Source organism: Lacerta agilis, chromosome 5, assembly GCF_009819535.1.
Source record: "Lacerta agilis isolate rLacAgi1 chromosome 5, rLacAgi1.pri, whole genome shotgun sequence".
In the NCBI taxonomy this organism is placed as follows: Eukaryota; Metazoa; Chordata; class Lepidosauria; order Squamata; family Lacertidae; genus Lacerta; species Lacerta agilis.
In genome coordinates this window covers 25,249,036-25,262,235 of record NC_046316.1, presented here as the reverse complement: position 1 = coordinate 25,262,235, position 13,200 = coordinate 25,249,036, and the positions used below count along the sequence as shown (strand labels likewise).

Genomic DNA, 13,200 nt, shown 5'->3' with positions numbered 1-13,200 from the left:
CTGATCATCAGCTTCTTATAGCAAAATTCCAGCTTAAACTGAAGAAAGTAGGAAAAACCACTGGGCCAGTAAGATACAATCTAAATCAAATTCCTTATGAATACACAGTTGAAGTGAAAAACAGGTTTAAGGACTTAGATTTGGTGGATAGAGTGCCTGAAGAACTGTGGATGGAGGCTCGTAACATTATACAGAAGGCAGCAACGAAAACCATCCCAATGAAAAAGAAATGCAAGAAAGCAAAGTGGCTGTCCAATGAGGCCTTAAAAATAGCGGGGCAGAGAAGGCAAGCAAAATGCGAGGGAGAACTATACCAGAAAGATACAGAGGTCTCATACACCCCAGGTAGTGTGGTTGCTGACCTTGAGCCAGACATCCTGGAGAGTGAAGTCAAATGGGCCTTAGAAAGCCTTGCTAACAACAAGGCCAGTGGAAGTGATGATATTCCAGCTGAACTATTTAAAATCCTAAAAGATGATGCTGTTAAGGTGCTACACTCAATATGCCAACAGGTTTGGAAAACTCAGCAGTGGCCAGAGGATTGGAGAAGATCAGTTTACATCCCAATTCCAAAGAAGGGCAGTGCCAAAGAATGCTCTAACTACCGCACAATTGCACTCATTTCACACGCTAGCAAGGTTATGCTTAAAATTCTACAAGGCAGGCTTAAGCAGTACGTGAACCGAGAACTCCCAGAAGTGCAAGCTGGATTTCGAAGGGGCAGAGGAACCAGAGACCAAATTGCAAACATGCGCTGGATTATGGAGAAAGCTAGAGAGTTCCAGAAAAACATCTACTTCTGCTTCATTGACTACGCAAAAGCATTTGACTGTGTCGACCACAGCAAACTATGGAAAGTTCTTAAAGAAATGGGAGTGCTGGATCACCTCATCTGTCTCCTGAGAATCTCTATTTGGGACAAGAAGCTACAGTTAGAACTGGATATGGAATAACTGATTGGTTCAAAATTGGGAAAGGAGTACGACAAGGCTGTATATGTCTCCCTGCTTATTTAACTTATATGCAGAATTCATCATGCGAAAGGCTGGGCTGGATGAATCCCAAACCGGAATTAAGATTGCCGGAAAAAATATCAACAACCTCAGATATGCTGATGATACAACCTTGATGGCAGAAAGTGAGGAGGAATTGAAGAACCTTTTAATGAGGGGTGAAAGAGGAAAGCGCAAATATGGTCTGAAGCTCAACATCAAAAAAACTAAGATCATGGCCACTGGTCCCATCACCTCCTGGCAAATAGAAGGGGAAGAAATGGAGGCAGTGAGAGATTTCACTTTCTTGGGTTCCATGATCACTGCAGATGGTGACAGCAGTCACGAAATTAGAAGACGCCTGCTTTTGGGAGAAAAGCAATGACAAACCTAGACAGCATCTTAAAAAGCAAAGACATCACCTTGCCAACAAAGGTCCGTATAGTTAAAGCTATGGTTTTCCCAGTAGTAATGTACGGAAGTGAGAGCTGGACCGTCAAGAAGGCTGATCGCCGAAGAATTGATGCTTTTGAATTATGGTGCTGGAGGAGACTCTTGAGAGTCCCATGGACTGCAAGAAGATCAAACCTATCCATTCTCAAGGAAATCGGCCCTGAGTGCTCACTGGAAGGACAGATCCTGAGGCTGAGGCTCCAGTACTTTGGCCACCTCATGAGAAGAGAAGACTCCCTGGAAAAGACCCTGATGTTGGGAAAGATGGAGGGAACGAGGAGAAGGGGACGACAGAGGATGAGATGGTTGGACAGTGTTCTCGAAGCTACTAACATGAGTTTGGCCAAACTGGGGAGGCAGTGAATGATAGGCGTGCCTGGCGTGCTCTGGTCCATGGGGTCACGAAGAGTCGGACACGACTGAACGACTGAACAACAACAACAATTTACATGGCAATGGTTAGATGCAAGAAAAATAATCTATAGTCTCTGTTGGAGGTTGTAAGTTTAGTATGTGGGATGAAGTTTGACATTTTGGTCTGAAGAGATGGAGCATAAATAGAGATGATTGTTGGGTGCCATTAATAATGTCAACTGTTATTTTGTTTTTGTTTAACCAGGGCAGGGGGAGAATGTACATTATCTTTCTGCCTCAGATACCATCATGTCGTGGGCTAACCTTAAAAACTCAAGAGGCATGTGAAACTAATCTCAAGTGGGGAATATCCAGACTCAAGCCTTCACTCAGCTGTGAAGCTGACTAGATGGTCCAGGGCCAGTCACTTGCTTTTAGCCTAAACTACTTCATAGAACTGCTGAGAGAAGGGGAGAGAAGTCAGATAAAAATGTAATGAAACAAACAAACAAACAAAAATATTAAAATGAAATAAATGGAAGGAAGCTTTAAAAGAAACGCCCCCTCAAAAAGGTGTGAGAAAGGATGGAAAATGTGTGATGCTTCAGGTGTTTTATGCAGAGATAGCTAAAGGCTGTTTGAACCAGCCTGCACCGACATAAGTGAAATATTAACTTACATGCCAGTGGACTGGTTTGATTAATTTCATATATCATCAGTGATAGCTTGGTCTATATAATCATGTTTTGCTGTTTCTCTTTCACACAGAAAGTCATATCCTTGAGGATGTAAACAAATGCATCATTGCCCTAAGAGAACAGGATGCCGATGATTTAGATCGTGCAGCTGGTGCCATCCGGGGCGTGTGGCTAGAGTGGCACATATTGTTTCTGGTGAGATGGACAGTTACGAGGCAGGGGCCTACACTGAAGGAGTGATGCGAAATGTGCAGTATCTTACAAATGCTGGTATGTATCCATTCTATCCTAGGTTTTGATTTGCATTGAATTTTTGTAGAGAAAAGCCAAACACCAGCAACTGAAGGGTTTTTTTGTTTGTTTTTTTAAGGGTAAGGTCCATCTATATGAAGATAACAGCCCAAATTTATTTAACTTTTGTCCTGCCAGAGCTTAGTTTTCCTCCTTATAACACCCAGATTTTTACATTCTGGAGTGCGGGGCATGTTCTTCTTTGTATAGACCTAGCTATTGTAATGGAAAGAAGTGTCTCTGTTACAGTTCCAATGAAGGTAATGCTTTGGATGCTTGACCCATAATTTGACCTGTCAATTTAGCAAGTCCTTTTGGAGTGTGGCGCTACTGCCTGCTTCTGCACAGTGAACTTCCATAGCTGGGTTGCTTAGGGTAGATGTTATGGCCTGCTACTGCTGCCTCAGCATAGAATCAAGTTACCGGAGTACATGAGTATTGTGACATTAGAGCGGTTCCTTGGGCAACCCTGCAAAGTAGGCTCGTAGTCCTGCGGAACCCATCCTAGACCTTTCTTTCGGCTGCTACCACCTGTGTTTGGGTCACATAGGGCAAGGGAGCACGATTCCTACTGCAAGAATTTTGTATTCAAATATGCATATTCTCCCAAAATACACATTCCTAAATGTGTTTTTTTAAAAAAGAAATATTCAATTTGAATACCTTTTGTGCAAAGAATTGCTTAGATTTGGAAAAGTGTGAAATCCAAAGCATGACTATATTCCAGTCCAGATATTAGTTTGGGAGGTGTGGATCTGAACAGCTCATATCAGAATTAACAAAAAACTAATTCCTGAAGCATCCCCAGTTGCTTCTCTTTCTCCCCATTCCTCCCTCTATTCATTCTTCTGTGACACTCCTCAGGAAGGAATAGGTGAGAAATATTGTGGCACAACACAGTTTTCTCATTATTTCTTGAATGGAATGACTGGAAATGATAGAAAAAGCTCCGCTTTTGTGTAAACTTCAACCCTTCCTCATTGTAACTTGGTTCAAAGTCACTTTGAATTGGCACTGACTGCTGTTCCATTGCACATCTATGACAGTAATGTACCAGAGTCTAAATCCATATATAGCAAAAGGCAGTCATAAATAATAGGCTTTTGTTTGCTAAAAAATTGGCATACTTCACTAGTGTGTTACATACTGAGTTTTTAACATCTGAATCCAGCACCCTTAAATTATTCAACTAAAATTCATAAGAAACAACATTGTTGTAAATGGTTCGTGACTTTTGGACCATATGTTGTAAATAAATACGAAATCCTAAAAGATACCCCACCCAAGGAAAAGCATACTGAAAGCAAAATACAACTGGCTCTAAAAAGCTAGATCCAGCAAGCAACGATACAGCTAGTTTTTCCATGCAGAAACTAATCAAATATTTAGAAGCAGTTTGTCCAGATGTGCATCATTGAATCCATTTCTTTTCCAAGACTGTCTACATTTTGCTGTTACATCAGCAGCTTCTGCCTCACAGGTGGTTACCCTCTTCAGCCAGAGATCATTGCCTTATTGCAACCACTCTGAAAATTGTTCCTTAGGGGCTAATAGTAGCGCTGGGGAAAGATGTAGAATGAAAGGTTTTAATAAGAGCTCCCTGAGTACCATGGCCCCTATCTGGGTTGAGGGCCCCAGTAGTGGTTTTTGCTAATCAAGAATAGTGCCTGGTACTCTAAGTGTCATTGCACCATAGAGTTGCATAATGGCAGCACAATATTGGCAGTTATATTTTCCTTTCCATATCATGAAATGCAGTAGCTGCAAAGACAGCAACTAAACACCAAATTCGATGTTGGGGGATCGTTACAAATGGCAGTGGAAATAAAACTGCCAATATTGTAATGCTATTATACAGCTGTGTATTCTGTGTAAAGTTCTGGTTCCCCCATCTCAAAAAGGATATTGTAGATCTGCAAAAAATGTATAACCAAATGTTCACACGACTGGGGCAACTCCCCTAAGAAGAAAGGGTTTGGGTTCTTAGTTTAGAAAGAAAAAAGGTGAGGGGCCATACTTGATAAGAGATTAAATAAAAATAAATAAATAAATAAATAAATGGTGTGGACAAAGTGGATAGAAATACTTCTCCCATTCCAATATCTAGATCCCAGTGTCATCCACTGAAGCTGAAATGTGGGAGCATATATACTGTATTGACCATTCTCGGCCTTCCACTACATGGCATTTGCATTGTCTTGCACTATCATTTTTTTGAGAGAAGAGCAACAACATGGGAAAGGAAGGGCATTCTTGAACTGTGCAGTATCTGAAAATGTAACATAATCTACTGTTAGAAGGCCCTTTTTAAATTTTACTGCCTGTCAGAAAATACAGCAGATAAAGATTAAGGAACAATTTGCGCTCTGATGACTGAATAAAGAGACAAACACACAGGCTGGGGTTGAAGTGGGCCACTTTTATTCAGTGAACATAATGAGATCAGCAGAGGGAGTTAGCTATAAAGGGAGAACTAACTTGAACTACAACTGTAACCATTGGGCAACACACCCCTGCCTGTGGAAAACAGACATGGCTATCTAGCTTACCCCCTTTCCCAAGCCATACCTTGGAGGTGAGAAGAGTTTGCTGCCTCACCATCCCCTGGGACTGCATAGCTCCAGCTGGATGAGTCAGCTTGACCTCATAAGTGGCCCGTATCCCTGAGCAGAGAGTAAACTATATTACAGTGGTTCCAATCCCACCTTTGGGACTGAGTAGCATTGGAAGAGTGCCTTTCAGCCCTCTGCAGCTATGTTATAGGATTGTCATGAACTGGCAGAACTACGAGGGGGAAGAAGAGGATCCCGGCGAGGGGTGTAGCCACGACTGGGACACACTGGGGCAAGCTGGGGATGGGAAGGGGGAGGTTGGTGTAGGAAGTACTCACAGGGGGACAGAGGATGATGAGGGGAGGGGGGTCAGAGCACAGGACCCAGGGCCAGAGGGGTCCCTGTCTCCATGAACACGGTGGGCTCTGAGGTGTAGGAAGCAACTCCAGGAGGCAGAGGCAGGCAAGGGCCCACAGCCCAGCTCTAGGTGGCCAGGGGGCCTCATTAGCTCTGGAAGGAGGGTTGTGATTCCTCAACTGTCTGGAGTAGGCTTGGAGCAGGTGAGGGTCACCTGCCTCGTCAAGCCCAGATGCTGCAATCAGCAGGCAAAGTACAAAAGGGAATCAGAGCTGAGGTGCTGTGTCTGCTCAGCTGCCCATGTGGAAGGATCTCAGCTTGGATGCTGCAGGGTCTCTGTGGGACTGTTCTTTGGTTTTTGACTTTGGACATGTGGATTGGCCCTGGACTGGGAACTTGGCATACTGACTTGCTGCCAGGTAGGCCAGGGGTTCAGGACAGGGGTGATGCTGGGGGCTGTTTATCTCCACTGCTCTTTAATATCTACATGAAGCCATTGGAAGTGGTCAGTGGGTGTTTGATTTTACTCTTTTATCTTTTGCAAACCAGTTTGAGGGTTTTCTTTTTAACAGTCAAGCGGTGTATGAAATAAATAAATGAGCCACCATTTGGTATTACTTATTTATCATAGTTTGTATTGCTAACTTCTAGTTTGATTTTGGTCCATTGTGTGTTCTACACAGAAGATTCAAATTCCTGAGTATCTTGAGATGTATAAATATGCCAATTAACTTAGTGCAAACTTCATGCTTATTTGTAGGCTCAACATCTGAGTCGAAGCACACTGATTTATTTTAAAGGAAAAGCTTACTTTAATAGCCCTTGAATTGCAAATCATCCATAACCATTGATCTGAAGAGTCACAAATTTGCTGTAAATACAGCTCCCCATTAAAGTTAGAGAAAGGCTCAACTGAATGACTGTGGATAAGAAACGATGTGTCCTCAGAGGCAGGGCAGAAGTTTCACCTACAGGGCTGAGTGGTGATTTAATAGGTTTATAGATAAATCCTGTATATATTGTCCCTTAATCCTGCTGAGTTTAGAGAAGAAAATATTTTCTGTGTTCTCAGTTTCTGAATTTGACAGTCATTCTGCCCAATCCTGTGCATGTTTCCTCAGAAGTAAGGCCTTTGTGATCACTGGACTTAACTCTAAGTGAGGGTAAACAGGATTACAGCCTGATGGTGCTGTGATGATGCATGGAGCTAAATGGGGCTTACCTTTGAGTAGGAGTGTATAGGATTGCACTGCAAAGAGCCTAGTCAATTTTGTTTTTTCCTTGTGCTGAGAATTATTTGTTGGCTAGGGCAAGGAAAGCTCCATGACAATAAATGGAATTAAATTACCTGCCTTAACAAAGCATGTCTGCCTTTTCCGTTGCCTCCATAAAGCTTGCCTACCTCTGAAAAAAAGTTTTACTGAGCATGTAGTCATTTCAATTTTTAATACTCTGTGGCATTCATGCCTAACATATTATTAAATCTGCAATATATTACATTAGTTGATCACTTTTTCTGACATAATTATTATTGGTGGAATACTCTGTCCAACGAGGCTAGGGCCCTGCGGGACCTGACCTCCTTCTGCAGATCCCAAGTTGTTCCAGGCAAATATTAACAAGAGGACCTTCGACATATCCTGGTAGCTGATCAGCAGCTAATGCAGTTCTCTCCACATAGGTATAATAGGTGTGCATACAGGTGCTCTACTCAACAACCTGACTGCAACATTCAGCACCAACTGCAGCTTCCAGATCAGTCCTAAGTAAAACCTCACATAGAGTATTACAGTAGTCCAATTATGAAGCTACCAATGCATGAATCACTGTAGCTAAGCTATCCCTGTCCAGGAAAGGGCATAGTTGGCAACCTAAGCTGATGAATGCTGGCCCTCGTCCAGCCCGCTACTGCATCCAGGCACTGATTTAAAACACAGCATAAAACATAAACTGGTTATGGTCAAGAGATGGCCTTGGATACTTTGTTTTCCTGACCAGGTAATACATTTATATTAGATTATACTGTTTTTTAATATATATTTATTGATTTTCCATGTTTAACAATATTAAACATATCACCTTCTACAATTTTAGCTCTGCCGAGCTTTTGACTTCCCTCCGTTCCATCATCTGGTTTTTATAAAACACAACTTAAATTCGCACATTTGTACCATCTAAATTCTACATTTATCTTAAATTTTTAAAACCTTAAAGCACAAGTAGAAAATTTCTTCTTTTTAAACATTGTGAGCTTTATCGCAGTCCAGCTAGTGTCTTTATATGTTTACAATGATTGTCTATGTATTGAACAAATTTACTCCATTCTCCCTGGAACACTTGGTCGCTCTGGTTTCAGGTTTTCCCCATCAGCTTTGCCAATTCCACATAGTCCATCATGTTGGCTGCCATTCATCTACCGTCAATTCTTGCTGCTTCTACTTCTGGGCTAATAAAATTCTAGCTGTAGTGGTATACATAAAAAATTTCTGGTCAACTTTTAATATTTCTGCTCCTGTCATCCCCAACAGGAATGCTTCTGTTTTTTTGGGAAAGTATATCTAAACATTTTTAAAAAACATTATAAATAATATATTATACTGTTGAATGCCACTACAATCTCTGAGTAGTGTGAGATTCCAAGGGTTCTAGATGCACTTACCAAGGGTCTGTGCTTTCTTTTGGGAAAGATGCATAGGGGCGACTGTGGTGTCTTCATGATATATGGTTTATTTACACATATTTACAACCTGAGCCTACGATTGAAAAGTTCAAAGCACAATCACCCAAAGAGGGTATTGCTTCTCCCATAGCTGCAGTCTTGGATCCAAACAGACATCAAATGTACTCTCAAAATGTTGCTCTGTCCCTCCTACTTCCTGCTTTACTTCTAGGTCATATTACTCTAAGTTCTGGCTCTATCTGCGGAGGGAAAGGGGCCCTACTCTTTTGGCATCTCACACTGAGTTCCTTTGATTGTTTGTTGTCTTAATGGCCCATTCCCCAGGCTATTGCCTCAACCCAGGAATCTTAGCCTAGCTTTTGTTTATTCCAGGGATTAGATGTGTCTAGCACACAACTTAATACACGTTGGTCTAGCACCTAGTTTCAACACCCCCAAGCCTTAATTAAATTCTAACACTTACTGGACTCGGAAATTTAAGTGAGTCTGGCACCAACAAACACAACAATACAAATACAGTGTTAGGAGATGACCAGGTTAGAGCAAGTGAAAAGACAATCTTCTGCTTTTGGAATGATTGAGTGAATACTCCAATGTTTGTTGGATTAACCCTTTCACCCCCCCCTTCTACCTGCTGCATTAGCTGCTATAAGAATGTAAAAACAAAATATGACTTCAAATACAGTCAGTACCTGGGATCTTCAGGACACCAGGAATTTATATTCACACTTCAGAGTAGTAGGCCATCCTTGTATCACATCTACTACTCTGGACCCTTTAGAGCTTGCAACTCTGAAAGGTCACACAGAAACATGGCAGAAATGGGTACAAGAAAAAAGAAGTTTCACCTTCCGATTTATTACTAGCAAACAGCATTATGACTTTGTAGTATATTACATCATTAAAGAGGTACTATTTTCTAGTGAAAAATTTGACCAAATGTTTCCCGTGTTATTCATCCAGACCTTGGTATGCTACTCTTCCTTTATAAGCCAAACATTTCCCCTTTAAGATGGAAGGGAGTATTTATAGCTGAAGCTTCATAATACTTAGTCCCTATTTCATCCTCTATTCCTAAATTTTAAGCCACATTTTCAAAAGCACACATACATACCGTACATGTATATATTGGGATGAGTGACATGGACTTCCTGCTGTAATTATATTTGGAGACCCAGTCAGATTATAATTAACATAGTTCTTCCTTCTCATATTTTCACAATAGTGCCTATCTATCAAATTTCTATTTCCAGAGGCCAACACAGGCCCCATGATTTTATTGCATATTATACTCTACAGCAAAGGTCATGCTGAGACCATTAGTTTAAAATGATTGTAGAATCAGTGGACAAAGATTCGCTCCCTAATCTATACAGTCTTTTACCTCTGTTGTGCAGAAACCTAGTCTGTGCCAGAACTGATGGTTGTACTTCTTTTTAATGTATTTTATCTAATTTGATGTGTATCCTTCCCTGTTCCCGGGACTCGGGAGGATTATATAACTTTATTTACATCCTTTGAGCAGCCTGGACCATGTAGCAGAAAGGATGGGAAATGTTGATTTTCCCCATCCCCACTAATTTCAATTGCAGACCTTTTAAGTGGATTAAATGCATATGTCCTCAACTGTTCTCTAAGTAACTTTTAAGCAGTCAAAGAATACAAAGCACCAGACAGTGAAGGTGAAGCCTGTTGGTTGGTTGGGAAGATGGGCAGAGGGTGAACTTACTTGACACTTTGTACTCCAGAAGAGATACTTTATATTCAAAATGATTATTATATCCCACATAAATTTAGTTAAACATAAGGAGAGCCTGCTGGTTCAGGCCAGTGGGCTATTTAGTCTAGCATTCTGTTCTCACAGTGGCCAACCTGTGGGAAACCAGCAAGCAGGATTCAAGCACTCTCTGCAACTGTGGTTTCCAGCAACTATTATTCAGAAGCATTGCTGCCTCCAACTGTGAAAGCAGAGTAATAGTCATCATGGCCAGTAGCCCTCCCTCCATCCATTTTTCTAATCCTCTTTTAAAGCCATCCAAGGTGAGCATCACTGTCTCCTGTTGGAACAAGTTCCGTCATTTATGTACTGCATAAAGAAGTACTTTGTCTTATCTGTCCTGAATCTTCCAACATTCAGTTTCTTTGGGTGTCCACAAGTTATATATTTGTTTGTGGGGGGGGGGGTACACAGCCGTGTAAAGAAAGGGTTTTAAGTGGTGTGTAAATTAATAAGTGGATGCAGGTGGCACTGTGCGTTAAACCACAGAGCCTAGGGCTTGCTGATCAGAAGGTTGGCGGTTCGAATCCCTGCGACGGGGTGAGCTCCCGTTGCTCGGTCCCTGCTCCTGCCAACCTAGCAGTTCGAAAACATATCAAGTGCAAGTAGATAAATAGGGACTGCTCCGGCGGGAAGGTAAACAGCTAAACAGCGTTTCCGTGCGCTGCTCTGGTTCACCAGAAGCAGCTTAGTCATGTCAGCCACATGACCCGGAAGCTGTACGCCGCCTCCCTCTGCCAGTAACGCGAGATGAGCGCCGCAACCCCAGAGTCGGACACGACTGGACCTAATGGTCAGGGGTCCCTTTACCTTTAAATTAATAAGCAATAAATTCTCATGAATTTTATAAATCAACATTTTAGTTCATATTTCTCCAAATGTGTATTTTTTGTACTCATTATTTGGCTGGGGAACTGCATTTCAAAGATGTGTAGAAGTGTGAATTTTGAAGGGTGCTTGTGTTTCTGTTCTTGTACTGTTTTGGAAAGTGTGAAGTAGGGAATTTTGCCTTTAAATGTAAACTGAATTCTCCCCTAGCTGCAATTATAATCAACCTTACTAGGGAGTAAATTCCATTGGGACTTACTTCTGAGTAAACATGCTTAGAGGTCTATTTTACCAGTTACTTCTGTTCTAGTCAGTATGCTTACTTTACATACATTGAAGCTTTAATTGAATGATCCCAGTCATTCAGTTTACATGATAATGTTAATTTGTAAGATGCCACAAGATTATATGTTGGCTGTATTGTCTAATACATCTACCACTTAGGAAGTTGTTATGCTTGAACTGTTGGTAATGCTGCATTATACTAACTTGAGCCTAAGCACATTGAGAAGAGTGAGACTTGCTCTTAGGATAGTATAGGATTGAGCTGTAAGACTGTTTTTCCTTACCCATTCTGAAATAAAGTCAGATAAATTAGGTCAGCAGCAACACAATCTTTCCCCAGTAGTTTTCTTGTTCTGAATTGCTTCCCTGTAGTGTTTTAAATTCATCCCAGTTGAGTCAAGCCTGGGCACTAGCCTAATAGTAGCAGTTGTTAGGAAATAGCTAGTGCTATATAGATTGAGACTGTTGACTGTTGAGACTGACTGGGGAAAAGAAATCAGAATATGATGTTTAATTGGGGAAGTAGGGCAGGTTTTTAGAAAACAAACTTGAGTGCTAGAAGAAAATACAACTTTGTGCTGATTTAACAACTGAATAATTTCTCTTGAGTTATTTCTCTCCCTTGAGTTCAATTTCTATAATGCACTCTGAGACAATAAAAGCCTCCAAATTATAGCGAGAACAACTAAGTTCAGCATCATACAAGTAACACAGAAGGTGAGGATCACTGTAATCTACCTATATACCATATAACATAAGGAAAAGCCCAAAAATGTACTGAAGAACTCAATTAAGAGAGGAAGTGATGCTTGCTTTTGTGAAGAGGTCCTCTAAATATCTCCACGTGTACATTTTGCACGGTCTTGAAACAGCATCAAGGGTTGCACTCAATGTAGTGCTACATTTAAGTCACTTAACGATATACTCATCCCACTAGTGAACTGTTTTGTGCCAGTGGAGCATTGTTGTACAAGAGAATGCATAAGCAGATTTCTGGTAACTTTATGAGATCAACTGTTGCATTGGACTGTTCTGTTGCTGAACATTCAAGCACATGTCTGCTACCACAAGAGCCCTTATCCTACCAGAGAACATTGGACACAGAACCATATGTCTGGCTTCCACAAACCCATCAAGAACGTACAAAATCCACTTCACTTTATAGCAACTCCACCCCCCTTACTGCCAGTGAGGGCAGATGGTAATGGCAGCCTCACAGAGGCTGGACTTTTCTGTTCTGAATCGGCAGTTATTGTTTTCCTCCCCACTGTATCACTTTTTTTGGAATGAGAAATATGACAGAGGGCAATAAATCCTTTATTTCTCTTCTAAAACTGGGAGCAGTATTAATGAAAATTGCACTGCAATTTAGAACAAATTGAAATGAATTAGTTATATGAACAATGTCTAGCATCTCGCCAGACTTAGACAATTGTAAAGAATCCGTTCTAAGAACTGAACAGAAAGGGGAATAAAGCCTGGGTTTCAATTGCCAGAGCTTGGGAAGCTGTCAAATTGGTGACATTTCTTTGTAATAAAATTATAAGCAAAATCCCACATGGATATAAACTGGTGCATGATATAAAACCAAGACAGGAGAAGTTATTTAATCACCTTTTGAAGGCTGAAGGAAACTCACATTTGATAAGCTGTACCTCATTTTTAAAAGGGCATCACAGAAATAAATACTATTCAATGCAAGGCAGCCACCTTGCCATGGCACTTAAGGTTCTTCAAGTCTTCATAAAGGTTAGTTGTTGTGATCTTTGGGAAATTAGGATGGTGCCCAGAAGGAAAGCAACGAGGAAGAATAGCATCATTGCCACACCTACTATAGCTGCAAATACAAGAACAAAGGCAAATTCTAGGAAGAAAAGTCTTGTTAACTACATTGTAGCTTTCACCACAATTGTACGTATAGGCATTTCTGCTG

General features: G+C 41.1%; 1 protein-coding gene across 1 annotated transcript in view; it reads left to right on the top strand.

Moving 5' to 3' along the window:
• The window catches only part of CTNNA3 (catenin alpha 3), a 577,780-nt gene that overhangs the window by 445,621 nt on the left and 118,959 nt on the right, over window positions 1-13,200 (top strand). Inside the window, 2 exon segments of the mRNA XM_033148941.1 lie at window positions 2,568-2,654; window positions 2,657-2,767. Coding sequence (XP_033004832.1) covers window positions 2,568-2,654; window positions 2,657-2,767 — 198 coding nt within the window.